The 20,154-nt window shown below is 44.3% G+C and overlaps 1 protein-coding gene across 1 annotated transcript in view; it reads left to right on the forward strand.

Moving 5' to 3' along the window:
* The window catches only part of LOC137347984 (vasoactive intestinal polypeptide receptor-like), a 68,293-nt gene that overhangs the window by 28,763 nt on the left and 19,376 nt on the right, over positions 1-20,154 (forward strand). Inside the window, exons 5-7 of the mRNA XM_068013056.1 lie at positions 5,874-5,971; positions 12,603-12,732; positions 17,424-17,574. Coding sequence (XP_067869157.1) covers positions 5,874-5,971; positions 12,603-12,732; positions 17,424-17,574 — 379 coding nt within the window. The remainder of the gene's footprint in view (positions 1-5,873; positions 5,972-12,602; positions 12,733-17,423; positions 17,575-20,154) is intronic.

The raw sequence follows: 20,154 nt of genomic DNA on the forward strand, positions 1-20,154 counted from the left end.
CAGAGTAGGCCATTTGGCCCTTCGAGCCTGCTCCGCCATTCATTATGATCATGGCTGATCATCCAACTCAGTATCCCACTTTCGCCCCAAACCCTTTAGACCCAAGAGCTATAGCTAACTCCTTCTTGAAAACATACAATGTTTTGGCCTCAACTGCTTTCTGTGGTAGAATTCCACAGGCTCACCACTCTCTGGGTGAAGAAATTTCTCCTCATCTCAGTCCTGAAAGGTTTACCCCGTAACTGGCTCAGTCATAGAAGACAGAGGGTAGCAGTGGAAGGGTGCTTTTCTGAATGGAGGGCTGTGACTAGTGGTGTTCCGCAGGGATCAGTGCTGGGACCTTTGCTGTTTGTAGTATATATAAATGATTTGGAGGAAAATGTAGCTGGTCTGATTAGTAAGTTTGCGGGCGACACAAACGTTGATGGAGTTGCGGATAGTGATGAGGATTGTCAGAGGATACAGCAGGATATAGATCGGTTGGAGACTTGGGCAGAGAAATGGCAGATGGAGTTTAATCTGGACGAATGTGAGGTAATGCATTTTGGAAGGTCTAATGCAGGTTTGGAAGTATACAGTAAATGGCAAAACCCTTAGGAGTATTGACAGGCAGAGAGATCTGGGCGTACAGGTCCACAGGTCACTGAAAGTGGCAACGCAGGTGGATAAGGTAGTCAAGAAGGCATATGGCATGCTTGCCTTCATCGGTCGGGGCATAGAGTATAAAAATTGGCAAGTCGTACTGCAGCTGTACAGAACTTTAGTTAGGCCACACTTAGAATATTGTGTGCAATTCTGGTCGCCACACTACCAGAAGGACGTGGAGGCTTTGGAGAGGTTTACTAGGATGTTGCCTGGTCTGGAGGGCATTAGCTATGAGGAGAGGTTGGATAAACTCGGATTGTTTTCACTGAAACAATGGAGGTGGAGGGGCGACATGATAGAGGTTTACAAAGTTATGAGTGGCATGGACAGAGTGGATAGTCAGAAGCTTTTTCCCAGGGTGGAAGAGTCAGTTACTAGGGGACATAGGTTTAAGGTGCAAGGGGCAAAGTTTAGAGGGGATGTGCGAGGCAAGTTCTTTACACAGAGGGTGGTGAGTGCCTGGAACTTGCTGCCGGGGGAGGTGGTGGAAGCAGGTACGATAGCGACGTTTAAGAGGCATCTTGACAAATACATGAATAGGATGGGAATAGAGGGATACGGTCCCCGGAAGTGCAGAAGGTTTTAGTTTAGGCGGGCATCAAGATCGGCGCAGGCATGGAGGGCCGAATGGCCTGTTCCTGTGCTGTACTGCTCTTTGTATCCTTAGACTATGACCCCTAGTTCTGGACTCCACCACCATCAGGAACATCCTTCCTGCATCTAACCTGTCAAGTCCTGTTCGAATTTTATAGGTTTCTATGAGATCCCCCCTCACTCTTCTGAACTCCAGCGAATGTAATCCTTACCAACTCAATCTCTCCTCATACGTCAGTCCCGCCAACCCAAGAATCAGTCTGGTAAACCTTCGCTGTAATCCCTCTATAACAAGAACATCCTTCCTCAGATAAGGAGACCATAACTGCACACAGTATTCCAGCTGTGGTCTCACCAAGGCCCTATATAATTGAGCAAGACATCCCTGCTTCTGTACTCGAATCCTCTCGCTATGAAGGCCAACATACCAGTTGCCTTTTTTACTGCCTGTTGGACCTGCATGCTTACCTTCAGCGACTGGTGTACGAGAACACCCAGGTCTCGCTGCATATTCCCCTCTCTCAGTTTATAGCTGTTCAGATAATAATCTGCCTTCCTGTTTTTGCTACCAAAGTGGATAACCTCACATTTATCCACATTATGCTGCATCTGCCATGCATTAGCCCACTCACTCAACTTGTCCAAATCATTCTGAAGCCTCTCTGCATCCTCCTCACAACTCACCCTCCCACCCAGTTTTGTGTTATCTGCACATTTGGAGATATTACATTTAGTTCCCTTATCTAAATCATTAATATATATTGTGAATAGCTGGGGTCCTAGCACCGATCACTGCGGTACCCCACTAGTTACTGCCTGCCATTCTGAAAAAGACCCATTTATCCCTCCTCTTTGTTTCCTGTCCGCCAACCAATTTTCTATCCATCGCAATACACTAACCGCAATTCCATGTGCTTTAATTTTACATGCTAATCTCTTATGTGGGACTATGTCGAAAGCCTTCTGGAAATCAAAATAAACCACATCCACTGGCTCCCCCTCATCAACTCTACTAGTTACATCCTCGAAGAATTCTAGTAGATTTGTCAAGCATTTCCCTTTCGTAAATCCATGCTGACTCTGTCCGATTCCACCACTGTTCTCGAAGTGCTCTGCTATAAAATCTTTGATAATGGACTCTAGAATTTACCCCACTACTGACGTCAGGCTGACTGGTCTATAATTCCCTGCTTTCTCTTTACCTCCCTTTTTAAATAGTGGGGTTACATTAGCTACCTTCCAATCTGTAGGAACTGTTCCAGAGTCTATAGAATCTTGGAAGATGACCACTATTTCTAGGGCCACTTCCTTAAGTACTCTGGGATGCATACCATCAGGCCCTGGGGATTTATCGGCCTTCAATCCCATCCATTTCCCCAACACCATTTCTTTACTAATACTGATTTCCTTCAGTTCCTCTCTCTCACTAAACCCTGTGTTCCCCAACATTTCTGGTATGATATTTGTGTCCTCCTTGTGAAGACAGAACCAAAGTATGCATTTAGTTGGTCAGCCATTTCTTTATTCCCCATATGGGGCGGCACAGTGGCGCAGTGGTTAGCACCGCAGCCTCACAGCTCCAGCGACCCAGGTTCAATTCTGGGTGCTGCCTGTGTGGAGTTTGCAAGTTCTCCCTGTGTCTGCGTGGGTTTTCTCCGGGTGCTCCGGTTTCCTCCCACAAGCCAAAAGACTTGCAGGTTGGTAGGTAAATTGGCCATTATAAATTGTCCCTAGTATAGGTAGGTGGTAGGGAAATATAGGGACAGGTGAGGATGTGGTAGGAATATAGGATTAGTGTAGGATTAGTATAAATGGGCGGTTGATGGTCGGCACAGACTCGGTGGGCCGAAGGGCCTGTTTCAGTGCTGTATCTCTAAAAAAACTAAAACTAAAACATAATAAATTCCCCTGTTTCTGACTGTAAGGGATCTACATTTGTCTTCACCAATCTTTTTCTCTTCACATACCTATAGAAACTTTTAGTCAGTTTTTATTTTCCCCGCAAACTTGCTCTCGTACTCTATTTTCCCCTTCTTAATCAATCCCTTGGTCCTCCTTTGCTGAATTCTAAACTGCTCCCAATCCTCAGGTCTGTTGTTTTTCCTGGCAAATTTGTATGCCTCTTCCTTGAATCTAATGCTATCTCTAATTTCCCTTGTAAGCCATGGTTTGGCTACCTTTCCCGTTTTACTTTTGCGCCAGACAGGAATAAACAATTGTTGCATTTCATCCATGCGCTCTTTAAATGTTTGCCATTGTTCATCCATCATCATCCCTTTAAGTAACGTTTCCCAATCCGTCATGGCCAACTCGCGCCTCATACTTTTGTAGTTTCCTTTACTAAGATTCAGGACCCTTGTCTCAGAATCAACTACGTCACTTGATGAAGAATTCTATCATATTATGGTCGCTCGTCCCCAAGGGGTCACTAGAAGATGGTGTTCTGCTGGCCGGATCCAGAATAATCAAGCCCAAAACAATGCAGGAAGAACTTCTCCAAAAGATACACAAAGCTCATATGGGAATGGAGAAGTGTAAGCTCAGAGTCAAATCAGCTGTGTACTGGATAGGCATATACAAAGATATTGAAAATATGGTGTCTACATGCAATGTATGCCAGAAGTACTGAAACACACAGCAAAAAAGAGATGATAGCAACTGAGGTACCACCCAGACCATGGCGTACTGTAGGAGTCAATTTATTCACACATAATCAAGAATGATATCTCATTGTCGCAGACTACTACTCAAAGTTCCCTTTTATCCAGAAGGTGAAAGACTTGAGAGCCACATCAATCCTCTCAGCAGTACGAGTTCTGTTCGCTGAGCAAGGGATTCCTGAAAGGTTTACATGTGACAATGGCACACAATTTAGATCCAGAGAATTTAAGGAATTCGCTGACCAGTATGGGTTCAACACCATCACCTCATCACCACACTACCCACGGGGACACGGATTTATAGAAAGACACGTCCAAACGGTCAAAAGAACACTTGTGAAATGCCGAGAGATGAAGGAAGACCCAAACCTGGCCTTATTGTCACTCCGATCCACACCTCTCAAGGCTGACATGAAATCACCTGCAAAGCTGTTGAATAGAAGAAAATATAAGACAACTCTGCCAAGCAAAATACATCCTTCAAGTGACCAGGAATAAGTGAGACAACTCACTGAAGCACAGGTAAGAGGAGAGCAACACTTCAACAAATATACTAAATCCCTACCCGAGCTGTTGAAAGGACAAACTGTACACGTACAGGATCCAATCATGAAAACCTGGACTGAGACCGAAACCGGTAACCAAATGAGAAGGAACAGAATCCATATTCGACCTACACCAGAGCTGGAACAACAGAAAAGACCATCAACAACACTGGAAACATCACAATCCAGCGAGACAACTTTAACGTCACCAGCAAGTGACACAATATCGCCTGTACAGTGTGCCAACTCACCACTGAGACCAACAAATACCAAATCTACAAGATGGAGGCACAACATCTTACCACCCAAGCGATACCATGAATATTTTTTAGAAAAAGAATACACACTATAAAAGACTATAAAAAGGGTTCAGATTATTTCTAAAAGTCAGTTGATAATCTTCTTTAGTTACATTGACAGTTATATTGATATAGGGGCATTATGTTTTAAAGAAAAATGGATGCTATATATTGTTATACTATCCGTAAAGTGCTCGGAACTAATTAGCTAGGAACTAGTCGTTATGTATAAGTGTTCCAGTGGGGCCACATTCACCGCAGCATTGGAGAGTCATGGGATATGTAACACAAAACCAGTTTCACCAGTTCTACAGCAGACAGCATGGTGGCTGAACAAATAAATAAAAAACTCAAGCCTTTCCAAGTTTAAAGGGTGATTATTTCCAACATCTGGGAACCAAAAAACAACAAGAAGACGTAACAACCTCCCTTCTACTATTAGGTGGTATGTAGGTCAGTGTTAACAATAATATGTTTTGAGCAGTAGCCAGTTCCCCAAAATGGTGCAGGCACACACTGCATGACACGCTATGCACACAGCTTCACCGGCACCGTGCATGCCCTGCCTGTTACTGCTCCAGAATGTTCTTGTGTTCCAAGGCAACTGGGAGTGTGAGAACCAGCCTGTCAGGTGCCAACAGCCAGGGAAAAGCGGCTGGTTGACTGTTGTACAGGGAAAGGCAGCAGGCATAGGAGAGAGCAAGGTAAGGGGCAGGGGGCTCATACAGAGCAACTGGGCAAATTGATCATGAGTGCTAGGATTTTTTTTTTTTTTACATACAGCCTCCTTTGCATCCATTCTGAACAGTCATGGTGAAGCCTAAGAATGGTAGGCCTCAGGCTTTTGTATTGGCTAATATTGGACCCCCATCATCCATCCCAATTATGGCGACATTGGAAAGGGATTTGTGGAAATCTCTCCTAGTCAGAGAAATCATCAAAAAGTTGGAAAAGAGCTCTCTCTCAATCTTTTTAGAAATACCAAACAATAGAAATTTCTTGAGCATATTTAGGCTGTGTCACTAAAGCAGACCAGACTCTCCCTCCTCCCACGTCAATGTATTTTGCATTTATTTGCCATCAATAGGACTGTTCTCAAATTTCATGATCTCTGTTATTTTCCCATTCAGGAAATATTTCTCCAGGCAGTGAAGATAAGCTACACAGTCGGTCACAGCCTGTCTCTGCTGTTCCTGAGCGCAGCACTGATCATTCTATGTCTCTTCAGGTAAATTATTCTACAAATATTACAATGCATCATATTTGGGTGGTCGGTTGGCATCCTTCCATCTACAAAGGGTGATAGACATACAGCAAACAATCTATATTTAGGTGGGGTGTCTTCTCTTGGTGAACCTTTGTTGATGGCTGTGAAGGTCAATCCTTGAGAGGCAGGTTCTGCCACAAATGCTGGACGTGAAGCTGCCAAGTGATGCTGTGAATTGTTGTTTTTGACTTCGGCGCCTGTTGCCAAGCTGCTGTAGCAACTGGTTGTTGTGCTGGCGCAAGACACAGGATTTGTCGCCATTTCCCTCTTCCACCAGCAAGTAACTCCCAGGTGCGATAGTTGACATTTAGGGCCTTCACGTCGCGCTTGCAAGCATCCTTGAAGCAGAGCTTTAGGCACCCCACTGGTCGTCTTGCCCCAGATACCTCATCATACAGAAGGTCCTTGGGTATGACACCATCTTCCATTCTGCAGACATGCCTGATACACCAAAGCCACCTCTGTTTGATTAGTGCCAACAGACTCGGGAGCTCTGCCTTTGAGAGGACTGCCACATTTTGTTGTAGATTTAGATCTTCTTTCAAACTTGGCTTCAAATTTCTGGACTTAGCTCAACATCAAGAAGATGCTTTTGCTTTGGACTGCACTGGTTACAACACATCATATTCATAGAATCTAAAAATGTTAGAGGACAGAAACAGATTGCCTCCGTTTATTTCCTCACAAGAGTGATCACATCAACTCTCCAAAATCCCTGTTACCTTTAATATCCCATCTAAACTAATCCCTCTCTCCTCACTCCCTATACATCATAATATTCCACCTTGTCTAATTCCACTTTCCCACTCACTCCCCATACCCTTCAATATCCCACGCAGTCTAATCCCACTCTCATCACTGCCCAGACCCTTTAATAATTTACCTAGTCTAAGGCCTGCCAGCTCATGCTTTTTAGATTGTGTTAAAATGTGGGCTATAACTCCCACAGACCATTGAAAGAGAGAAAGCCCAATCCCTCTATCATCTGCAGTTAGGAAGCAGTAAATTACCTGAAAAGTAGAATGTTAAGGAAAGAAAGAAGTGATAAATATTGACTAGGACGCAAGGGAATGAGAGGGAAATCTACAGAAACTAATTAGAAAGTGCAACGTGGAAACAGGCTGATTGGCTCAACCAGTCCATATTGGTGTTTATCCTCTCCATATACCCGCCCCGTTCCAATATCCCTTTTGTTCTCTTTCCAGAAAACCACCTATCTAAGCCAATCTTAAATGTTGACATAGTCATAGAAAGATACAGCACTGAAACAGGCCCTTCGGCCCACCAAGTCTGCGCGGACCATCAACCACCCATTTATACTAATCCTACATTTAATCCTATATTCCCTACCACATCAATCCCATATTCCCTACCATTCTCCAACCACACTAGGGGCAATTTACAATGGCCAATTTACCTATCAACCTGCAAGTCTTTGGCTGTGGGAGGAAACCAGAACACCCGGCGGAAACCCACGCAGTCACAGGGAGAACTTGCAAACTCCACACAGGCAGTACCCAGAACCGAACCCAGGTCACTGGAGCTGTGAGGCTGCAGTGCTAACCACTGCACCACTGTGCCGACATGGTTTCTCTATTTCAATCACTAACCCTACTGGTGCATTCTACAGGCTCACAACCAACGGTGTAAAAAAGTCTTCCTCTCTGTCCTCTCTTACAATTAATCTGATTCCTATGTCCCCTTGTGCTAAACCCCTCAAATCACTGGAAACAAGTCTGTTTCTATCAATTCTGATCTAGCCCTTCATAAACTTAAACTCCTTTATCAAATTACCCCAAACTTTCTGCTGTTCTAATGAGAACAGCCCTAATTTTTTTTATAATTTTTTATATGTATTTCCTTATAACAGGCAGCATCCTAATGAATCCTAGTTTATCCTCTCTATCACCACTCAGAGTCAGAGAAGGGAAGGTTGGAGGGGAAAATGAAAACACGACAATGGGTGAGATTGGAGGGCAGGATAGGTCAGAGGAGAGTGAAGGGAATGAAGTATCTGGAGATCGTTGGGATCTAAGAGTTGTTGAAGCCTGTGGTCCTTCACATCTGAAAGGAAGAAAAAAAGTTATTTGTTAAAGTGTTGGATGACGTGATGGATGAAAGGGAACTGAGGATCATTTGAGGTACTGCTTTTAATAACTTGTGAAGCTAAACTCCCAAATGATGCTGCTCTTCCTCATCACCCAACCAACCCCCATTCAAAATATAATTATTATTTTTCACTTGTTTTACATAAATGTTCCACCTCACATTTACTGACATTGAATTCCATCTGCCACTTTTTTGCTTATTCCAAAATATTAAAGATTATAGCAAAGGTTAGCATGACCTCACTCTGTGCATGTTATTAGAACAAGGAACACAGGTTAAACATGCAGAAGCAGAAACTTTAGAGAGAGCTCAGCAATTCCTTCTTCAAATGAAGAGTGATTAGTGTTTAGTTTGTCTCTGGATAGAGTATTGAGGGTAATGGATTGATAATGTGATGGGGAGAATGTTAGTTACCTGTATTTCTGTTGGGTGCGTTAAGGATGGACTGAATGGCCTTCCTCACCTGCATCTAGCCTTGAAATGAGGCATGTCCTAACCCCACCCCCACCCCCTAGCCTCACCCGCCCTCACCCCCCCCCCACCTCTGCCTCACCACCCCTCATCCCAGGATCAGGATAGGGAAGTAGTTGTCATTAGGCAGTTCACTGGGACAGAATGCTGGAGGAAGTGCAATATAGAAGCAAAAGTATGAAATTTTGTATAGTTAAGACAATAAAGTGTTGTTGCTATAGAAACAGCAGGCACAGAGGGAATTAAAATGTACTGGTGTCAATTTTTACATTAGTTAACAAGTTCCTCAACTTGTTTTGCAAACCTATTGGAAACTATTTCTCTGTACTGTGAAATGCATAGGGACTAAAATTAAATTTGTAAAATGCATATCTAAGGAACCATTAATTCGTATTAAAGTTCAACATATACACCACCCACACTTGCATTCACTAATGCACATGACTGCCATGATAAGAGGAAGAGAGCTGAATTTATTACCAGGATCCATTGATCTGGTAAATGCAGTAGATGAACCTTTAATGAGGACAGATATGTTACAAATTTGAACCTGGTTATTGCTGAAAGCCTTGAGGGATTCAGTGAGGATGTCACTGGTCTCCCTCATAACTGACTACATGTGCTGAGGACCTAGTTTCAGTTTGTTTAATTTAGTTTCAGGATGTGGATGTTAGTGGCAAGGCCAGCATTAATTACCTATTCCTAATGACTGAGTGGAAATCTAGAACTCTCTCCTCCAAAAATCTGCTAAGGCTGGGGTCAATTGAAAATTTCAAAACTGAGATTGGGATATTTGTTGTGGATAGGTATTAAGGGTTACAGAACCAAAGGGGGGAGATGAAATTAAGATATAGGTCAACCATGATCTAATTGAATGGCAGAATAAGCTCAAGGGGTTGAATGGCCTATGAGTGGTTTAACTTAGAGAGTTAAGAATTCAGTACAGTGGAGTCACGTGTAAGACAGGTTATGTAAGGAAGGCAGGTTTCTTTCCCTGAATGACATTATTGATCCTGTGAGTTTTTTTACAATAATCTGACAGTTTCCTGTACTGATACCAGCTTTCCAGATTTTTAAATTACGAGATTTTTCTTTTAAAATTGAATTTAAATGGCTACAGAAGCATTTGAACTCATGTTCTCTGGGTTAACGAGTCTAGTAACATAACCACTGTTACAGTGAGGCACCCTGTAAGGGTTTGTAAGCTTGTCCCAGAACTGCCTGACCTGTCTAGAAGAACCAAAGTGAGCAGTGAGGATGGATGTGAATATCTGGAGCCTTCCATGTACAGATATCACAGGAGGGGGTCCTATATGTGTACCTGAGTATTTTACAGAGTACAGCTCACCTAACTTTAGCCAGTAACTCAATGGAAGTGCAACACAAAGGGACTAATGAAGATTGGTGAGAAATGCTCAATCAGGCCAAATAAGGGAATGTACAAGATGCAGGTAACGAAGGTTGATGATTGCCAATCATGCACACAAATAACTGGAAATTGGACTTCTTTCACTTTGTATCATTCCTGCTGCCAAGTTACTTCAAAATTCATTATAAAGAAAGACAGGATGTCCCAGAGTGCTTTAATTCAATACTATTTGAAATGTAATCACTGCAATCTAGGAAATGCAGCAACTAAACTGTGCACAGCAAGGTCCCACACATAATGACCAGATGACCCCTCCAGCAGTACAATGCTCCTTCAGTACTGCCCTGAGTGTCAAAACTCTTGGGGTAAGACGTAAGCCCACAACCTGCTGTTTTAGGGGGCAAAAGTGCTACCACTCAGCCCAGCTAACACCAGTATACTTGTGTAGTATACCTACATGAGACGTTAAACAATGAAATACAGATTTAGCTATAGACTGTGTAATGCCCACCCACTCAGCGTACATTGTCTCCTTACAGACGATGGAGACTGTAGGCTACAACATAGTGCATCCCCTATATGCTTCTATCACACAGGTACAAGCAGGTTCAAAATAAACTGATTACGACTTATGAAAAATCACCCAAAAATGTTCAACTGCAAAAGCCAAGCTACTGTCAATGGGATTTTATTAAAGCAACATGGCCCAGAGGAAAAAAGGACAAGACATAAGATGGAACATTCCCTGCCCTCTTCTCTGCAAAAACATAGGAGCTGTGCAAATTCAGACAGGATGACATGAGCCATGTAAATTCCTTCAAGCAGTACTTTCTGCCTGCCACACTCTAATATAATTTGCATTTTGCCATTTTAAATTGTATCACTTTGTTAGATACTTCTTAACATTCATGTGTGCATAATGTTTTTCTTGCATATTTTAACCTCATATCCCATATATGTCCTACATCTCCATATTAAGAATGTCTGAGTTGGCATCTGGAAATTCATCCATCTCTCTGTGTGAGTACTGTTTTTCTCATTGATATGTTTAACACGTGTCGCCTAAGTGCACTGCCAATACATGCCATCCACTTTAAGATTTGGTTCTAGCAAATTGATTCACTTGTGGGAGTGCTGCTTTTTTATTGATGTATTTTTGATATCTGCAAGGGAAAGGTAAGTCTAGGACGGGTTGTGAGGAAGGTAATTTTTGAATCATTTCCCAGCCTGTAAATGGTCTCCTTGAGTCAAGGAGCTCTTAAACTGTTCTGAGGCTGATCTGAAGCAGTAATCTGCTGTGGAGCTGTTCTTTGATTTACAAGAATGTTCGCCATAATTGACATTGCTGGAGTGACAGGAAGGGAAACTTTTCTCAAGGATCTGAATGCTGATAATGAAATTGGCTTTTTTGTTTTCATAAAAGAAAAAAAATTAGTAACAAAATTATTTGCTTCTCTAAAAAGGGAGAGTGTTTTGAATAAGAACTAGTCCTATACACTTTCCTTCATTTCAGCAAATGAGATTTAAACACATCACCCACGTTAAGACAGAATGATATTCTTTCCTTAGTTTGCCGTTTCTTTCAAGTTATGAAATGTCTTCCAGACCTCCTCTCAGGCCCTTCCATAAATTGACCCCTGTGATAATGTATGGCCGAGATCTAGGGATCAGGTGAAGTTTTGCGAGCTCCCACTGCAAGCAAACAGCATTCATTCAATTTTCTAAAAAGATGCTAATGTTTTCAAATATAGGTGGGGGGGGGGAATTTTAACACCCCATGACAAGCATAAGTGGGCCTAGGGTGGGGTCAAAATGGTAAAAATGTGAAACCGGACCCCAATTGGTCATAAACATGTCTATTTCTAGTTTAACTATGGCGGATTTCAGAACATGCGAGTAATCCGCTCTGGAGAGGCAGGTCAGTTATTAGAATATGTTAATGAAGCTGCCTGCCTCCGCTTTTGACAACTAATTTCATTTAATGGTTTTCGGCCATATTTCCCAGAACTCAGAAAACCTAAGCTAAAGGAGGCAAAGGCTGCCGCTCCCAGAAGATGTGATTTTCCTGCACTGCTTGTGGGCCATGAGGAAAAGCAGTGCTTCCCCAACCCCACTTGCAAACCTGCTACAATTTGTCTCCTCCCTGTGATCTGATCACAGTGCCCTGCAATCTCCTTTCCCCCATGACCTCCCTCCTCCCACCGTCTCCCTCCTCCATGACTTTCCCTCCTTTACGACCTCCCTCCCTCATGACCTTCCTCCTCCAACGACCTCCCTCTGCCAATGACTTCCCTCCCTCCCTCCATGACCTCCATCCTCCACGACTGCCCTCCTCCCACAAACTCCCTCCCCCTGTGACCTCCACCTGCAATCCCTCTTCTCCACTCCCCCCCCACCGTAACCCCCTGCCAGTTTCTGCCAGACATCCCCACTTCCTCTCTGCCTCCCTGTAAATATCAGGGCCAGTCTTCAACTGAGCCAGGAAGGTGGGGATGTGTGGTTGAGGGATATGGAGGTGGTGGGGTTGAGGGATATAGTGAGAAGATGGGACTGAGCAATGAAAAACAGATTACGAGGCTTATTAGGTCCCAAAATGCTTTTTTTATTTGTAAATCTTCTGTTCTTTAACTTTCTTTGACACAGAAAGCTTCACTGCACCAGGAATTATATCCACATGAACCTGTTTGTCTCCTTCATTATGAGAGCCATTGCTGTGTTTATCAAAGATGTGGTGCTGTTCGGCACTGATTCTGATCAGTGCACCCTATCCACGGTAAGTGAAAGCTTGTGGTGATCCCGGGTATTGTACAGGGAGACATGTCGAGCAGTTCATAGTGCTTGGTCAGCAATTACAGATATGATCTCACTCTCAGTATTGACTTTAAATTAAAACAGTAATGAAATAGGGTCAGATTTACCCTTAATTCTTAAATACGGTTCTGCCACAGCCATGGGGGAAAGCTTTCAGTTTCTTCGCCAGGCAGGAAACAGTGATAGTGGTTCAGCTACCCAGTTTACATACTGCCCAATTGAATTCCTTCACTCCAGAAGATGAACAGCCTCCCTTGTAAATTGGAATGGGGTTTGTTTCCATTTACATCTGAATCCCATTCCGAACTTATCCAGTCACCTTTCTTAGCCGGACAGGAAGCTAAAGGTTTGTCTCTGACCCTCCCTAAGTTCTTTGTGCTGAAGGATAGGTCATCAAGCTGTAACTAAATCTGCTACCCCTCTCCTCGATGTGGGATCCTGGTAACTACACCCCCAACCCTGTCCCCATTGAACAGACGGATGATCAACTCCCTGTAGATGTTCATTGTAAGCTGCCGCCGTGTAATGAGTAGCTTTTTATGTTGTCTGATGCAACATAAATGAGATGTGTGGAGTTCAGTTGACTGAAGATCTCAAACAGGTTTATTAACAGCCAGCTATTATGTACAGTACAGAGCTAACCATTTACAGGACTTGCCTCTTGATGTTGCAGTTACAGAGTGAGACTGGCATGTAGTCACGTGACTGCATACTGGTACTCAGCTCATTAGGATACTAAGATCTTAAAGGCATCACTCTTAAAGGCAATCACACAACATTCATTACCGTGTTGTATTAAACCTCCATTGCATTAAACCTCCAAGATGACCTGGTACGCAGGAACCTGATTCACATTTCCAGAATATATGTGTTCTATGGATTTAATCCTTTGGTAGCTAAATTTAACTTAATATAAATAACCTGAAATTAGTCCTGTGTAAAAATTGTCAAGTATCACAAAATGTGACAAGACAATAATTGAACTGTATACCTGGATTTTAACTCCATAGTCTGTGTCTTTCATAATTCACAGATTCCTGGCCCGGAAGTCAGCCTGATTGGCAGGCTTAGCATCCGAAGGGCTCCAGAAAAGGCTACAGGACCAGGTTCTCTAATCTATGGCCCTGGAGGGTGGGGGTGTGTGATCCCCGACCCCGGGGGTCTTTGTACATAGGGCTGGGCAACTAAGGCTGATGAGGTGGGCTTGGGGAGACAGGGGAATTGCGTCTATTCCTCCTGGCCCACAAGCAGCGCTGTAAAGGCATCTAAATTCTCTTCAAAGCTATCCTCACCTCCCCTCAGTTGCCAGGTTTCCCGAGGCCTGGAAAACCCAGATGGCCACAGTTAAACCAATAAAACAGCTTAAATCAGAGGCTGCCAGACTCATTAAAATATTTAAATTTCCAAACTGCCTCCTGGGACCACCTTAGTTGCCCAGCCCTTGTCCCATCTCTATTAAACTGGAGGTGTGCAGGTTGGAGGTGGATTAGGGTCATGTTTGAGATTTTTAAATTTGTAACCTCTGATCTGACCCCAACCCACTCATTTTTGGCTGTTAATATCCAGCCCATAGATTCATAGAATCGTACAGCACAGAAAGAGGCCATTAGGCCCATCATGTCTGTGCCAGCTGGTTGATAGAGCTATCCAATTAATCTCTCTCCCCGCTTTTTCCTCATAGGCCTGCAAATTTTTCCATTCAAGTATTTAACCAATTCTCTTTGAAAGTTATTATTGAATCTGTTTCCATTGCTCTTTCAGGCAGTGCATTCCAGATCATAACAAGTCACTGTGTAATTTTTTTTTCCTGTTGTCGCCTCTGGTTCTTTTGGCAATTATCTTAAATCTGGGTCCTCTGGTTACCAACCCTTCTGCCACTGGAAGCAGTTTCTCCGTATGTACTCTATTAAAACCATTCATGATTATGAACACCTTTATTTAATTTCTCCTTAACCTTCTCTGCTTTAAAGAGAAGACCCCCAGCTTCTCCTGTCTCTCCACATAACTGAAGGCCTTCATCCCTGGTACCATTCTAGTAAATTCTAGAGTGTGGTGCCCAGAGCTAGCCACAATACCCTAGCTGACCAGTGTTAAAGGTTTCACAGAACTCCCTGGCTTTTCTGCTCTATAGGGGAATTTTCCCAGGCAAGGGGAGGTGGGTTTGCATGTGGCAGCGAGTTAAATCCCCAGAAATTGATATGAGGTTGAGATCCCAACATTATCCTGCTCTCTTCCGGGTTTCACCAGGACGGGATTGAAGGCATGTGGGGAATCCTCCTTGGAACAGCTGGGTAAGTAATCAAGGTAATTAAAAAGCCAATTAAGAACAGTTTTAACCCCTAATTGTAAATTTCCCAACCGGGAAACTGTTTATAGAACTGTCAGCAACTCGCCAGCGTCACCAAGGTGAGAGCACAGCGGGAAGAGCCTCATCAGTGAAACTGACAAGCTGGGAAGGCTTTGATCAGTTATGCAGAAGAGCTTCCTCCATGGCCAGGTGAGAGGCTGCTGTTCAGAGACTGCTTTCACTGCTTGACATATGATTGTCAACTTCTTGGAACACTTTACCTGTCTAACACTTCACTCACCTTCAGCTGCACTTCCCTGCTGCCAGCCTTCAACACGGCATGAGAGCAGCTTATGCAGCTTTACCTTTCACCTAAGCCAAGGGGAAAGAGCAGAGGCCACGCCCCTGCCAGCTTCTCCCGCAGCAGCAGGAACAACACCAGCTGCAGCACCAGCTGCCTTCTCCTCAACCGCATACCCCTCCACAGGGCAGAGGGATGGACACTGAGATTCAACTGGAAGGAGGAGGTAAGACTCCCAACACAGGGTCTACAGGCAGGGGATCAGCTTGCTCAAAATGTCTGAGCACCAGTGCCTCAGGAGGCTCAGGCTCTCACAGCAGGTCATTGCTGGCATCTGCAGCCTCCTGGACAAGAGCTACTTCCCAGTGGAGCAGTTGGGCACGCGTTCCCAATGGGCAACAAGGTGCCTATCACTGGAGGGCCACCCTGCCCTCCCACCCCAGATCTCTGCCTCTTGCTAAGTTGTGTGCTCTCTTCTCCTGCAAGGATACAAAACAGAGAGGAGTGAGCATTGGTAATGACTGGTGTGGAAAGGAGGGAAAGACACCATTGCTGGAGGGTGACTGAAGCATGAGTGCCAGAGGGCAATAGGATGAGGGTGAGTATGAGTGTTGGCTGTTCAGATGGGGAATTGAGGTGGCTGCAAGGAGAGGAATTAGTGGAGCTGCAAGATGTATTATCCTGAGGAGTGCTGTGCAGGAGAATGGTGGGGAAGTCAAAGCAATTCACCCGTCATGCCCTCCTGAGGCCCTGGATCCTCTTGGTACACTATCTCCAGGTTGGAGGGACCACACCCCTGCTGTTGTCTTCCTCAGCCACACCTGCTTGGTTGAGAGAGTTTGTCCTCTTCCTCTCTTCCTTGGGAGAGCTCACCGTACTGCAGCCCCTCAGATCCCTCAGCAGGACCTCCAGGTAAGAGTGAGAGATCCCGGGAGCAACCTTCCCAATTGTCCTCTCCATTCCTGTGGTTGCTGTGGCCTCAAAAATCCAAGTGCTGGTGAGTCCTTGTAACCCATGTTACAGACCCTTTCATTAGAAATACTTCCTTTGGCAGAATAGATGCATCATCCGACCCGCCTTCCTGGAGGTGGGATGCTAATGCCATGGTTCTGGGAAAGAGCCTCGGCAAAGCCCATCGATTATTAAATTGGGTTCCGACCCACAAATGCTCCCACCGTTTTCCCAACAGATGTAAAGTACTCATTTAGTACATCAGCCATGCCCTCTGCCTTCACAATAAGATCTCCTTTTCGGTCCCTAATTGGCCCCACCCTTCCTAATGACTACTCTTTACTATTTATTTGTTTATAAAATACTTTTAACTTCCCTTTTATATTAGCCACTAATCTGTTCTTATATTCCCTCTGTCCCACATAGTCCCCTTTTCAGTTCTCCCCAGTACTTTTTGTTATCAGCTTGGCAAATTCCACCATTGATCTTGTGGTGTTGGTGCCAATCATGAGGGTTCCGTGTGCAGGGAGGGAGCACATGAGCAGGATATTAAAGCCCCGTTTTCTAGTTGGGGGAGAGGTCCACGCAGCTTAGCAAGGGATATGTCACATATTCGGCCTGTATTGGGTACCCGCCAGCCACATTTAGATTCATTCAAGGCTGACACTGTGCCAAATGGAACGAGGATGGCAGAGTCTCTGTAGGGGACCACAGCGACTTGTCCACTTCACACTGCAACCATCACCAGTGGTGCTGGCAGGAGTCGGCAAATGTTTACCCAGGCTATAGTTCAGCACTGGTAACCAAGTGTAAATATTACCTGGTGCTTTACTTAGTTCAAAGTTGTCTGTTCCAGGACAGATCCCATATAATGCCACACTGTCATCAGGACTTGTAGGATTGCTCTGTTACAATGTAACTAATAAGCATTAAATCCCAGGGCCAGAGAGACCACATCCTGTAAATAACCTCCCCACAGACGTTATGTCTTACAAACGGGCTTAATGCAGTACTGGTTAATTCTGAGGGTGATTCATGGAAGGACTGTATGTAGGGGTGGATGGGTGGATAAGGGGGCAAGAAGGAGGGTAATGTCAGCTTCTGTCCTTTCCAGCCATCCTGCAAAGCTGCAATCACCTTCTTCCAGTTCAGTATCACAGCAAACTTCTTCTGGCTGTTGGCAGAAGGCATGTATCTCCACATGCTCATCGTGGTCTTCTTCACTGAGAGAAAGTACTTCTGGTGGTACATCGTGATGGCCTGGGGTAAGGCATTTTCTTTTCAGTCATAGAATCATATAGCAAAGAAATAAGCCAGTCGGCCCATCATGCCTGTGCCAGCTCTTTGAAGGAGCTGTCCAATTAGTCCCACTCCCCTTGCACTTTCCCCACAGCCCTGCACTTTATGCCTTTTCAACGATTTATCCAATTCTCTTTTGTAAGTTACTATTGAAACTGCTTCCATTACCGCCTCAGGCAATGCATTCCCGATCAGAACAATTCACTGCCTAAAATAAATTCTCATCTCCCCCTGTTTGTTTTGCCAATTATCTTAAAACTGTGTCTTCTGGTTCTTGACCTGCCCACCCGTGAAAGCAGTTTCTCCCTATTCATCCAAACCCCTCATAATTTTGAACACCTGTATTAAATCTCCACTTAACCTACTCGACTCAATAGAGAATAATCCCAATTTCTCCACATAACTGAACACCCTCATCCCTGCTACCATTCTCGTAAATCTGCTCTGCACCTTCATGCAAGGTCTTGACATCCTTTCTAAAGTGTAATGCCCAGAATTGGAGGCAATATTCGAGTTGAGGCCTCATAAATGATTTATAAAGGTTTACAATAACTTCATTGTTTTTGTACTCTATGAGCTGGCTTTTGTGCTGGAGGCGGGGTTCCCAGCGCTGGGCCGAAAAGGCTGGGGAGCCCTGCATTTGCGTTTTCATGCCACCCGAGAACGATCTTCTGGTCTTTTTAAATCAAAGTTTCAGGAGGCGAGATCCTCATCCCTTTAAAGTCTTCAAAATCGCCTCCAAGAGCTGCCAGCCAATCAGAGGGCCAACAGTTCAGCAGCATTGGCAGCACCACCGGGAGTGGTGCCCACTGCCGGTACTGCAGAGGCCTCGAACCCAGGCCCAGTGCTGTAGCCCAGGAACAGATGTAGGTGAGGTGGGGTCGCCAGGGCTAGTCCGGAAGGCCCCGGCGAGGGGTGGGTGCTCACAAAATCCCAGCCTATGACTCAATTTATAACACCAAGGATCCCGTATGCTTTTTTTAACAGCTTTATCAACTTGTCCTGCCACCTTCAAAGATGTGAAAACCCAATTCTCTTTATTCATTCCGGAAGGTGTGACACTTCTTTGTCAACTGTGTCTCAGTGGGTAACACCCTCGCTTCTGAATCCGAAGGTTATTGGTTCAGGTCCCACTTGAAAGATTATCTGGTCACGAGCTCATTACATTATGTGAGAGCTCGCTATGTGCAAACTAGCTATTGTGTTTCCTAAATTACAACAGTGACCACACTTTAAATGCATTGTTAGAGAAGCGTGGCAGGAGGTTCACATTGACCAGTTGGACTGAATTGCCTGTTCTTGTGCTGTAACCTCTGTGCAATTCTATGTAGCTCTATAGATTTCATTGGTTGCAAAGCGCTGTGGCTGTCCTGAGGCCGTGAAAGGTGCTATACAAATGCAACCCCTACTTTCTTTCTTTCCTCTGAGAAATCCTTTCCCTCTTCCATTCCATCACCTCTCCTGCCTCCCAGTAATCACCAACTGTAACTACAAGGGCAGGCAGATGGATGACTTGGTCCTTTATAAAACCTAAACTAGTTTAGACTCAACTGGAGTATTGTGTCCAGTTCTAGGCACTGCACTTTAGGAAGGAAGGTTTTAGAGAGTGCAGAAAAGATTTACCAGAATTGCTCCAAGGATGAGGAATTTCAGTTACATGGATAGATTGGAGAATCTAGGGATGTTGTCCTGGGAGAAGAGAAGGTTGAGAGGAGATTTGATAGCAGTGTTCAAAATCATGAGGTAGCTGGACAGAGTCGATAGAGAGAAACTGTTCCCATTGGCGGAAGGATCAAGAACCAAAAGGCACCGATATAAGGTGAATGGCAAAAGAACCAATGACGACATGAGGAAACGCTTTTTTTATGCAGCAAGTGGTTTGGATTTGGAATACACTGCCTCAGTGTATAGTGGGAGGCAGATTCAATCATGGCTTTCAAAACGGAATTGGTAATTATCAATAGAAAAAATTGCAGGGTTATTGGGAAAGGGCGAGAGAACGGAACTAGCTGAATTGCTGTTGCAGAGAGCCAGCATGGACATGACAGGCTGAATGACCTCCTGTTCTGTAATCATTCTGTGATTCTAAGTTGTTGAGTAGACCAGTCTGAGGAAAATGGTGGAAAGGGCTAGAGTAGCCTGGGAATAGCTCTCCTGAAAGACCATGTCCTACCACTGCAAGACAATGTACATTTCTGCTTCACTTTATTGTTCTACTATGACTGGGAACCCATTGCTCATTGAAGCTGTCATCTATTGTTATTGTCACAAGTCATTGTATTTTCTAACAAAATTTAACCTCTCCAACCTGGTGAAAGAATGAACAGGAAGATGAGAAGTTTGTTTACTGGTTACATTAATTCCTTAAATCCACCATCAATTTCTTTAATCCTCTTCACCATGAAGAAATATATTAGAGTCATAGAGAGATACAGCACTGAAACAGGCCCTTCAGCCCACCAAGTCTGTGCCAACCATCAACCACCCATTTATACTAATCCTACATTAATCTCATATTCCCTACCACATCCCCAGCTTCCCTCAGT

The sequence above is a fragment of the Heterodontus francisci genome, chromosome 33, assembly GCF_036365525.1.
Source record: "Heterodontus francisci isolate sHetFra1 chromosome 33, sHetFra1.hap1, whole genome shotgun sequence".
Classification (NCBI taxonomy): domain Eukaryota; kingdom Metazoa; phylum Chordata; class Chondrichthyes; order Heterodontiformes; family Heterodontidae; genus Heterodontus; species Heterodontus francisci.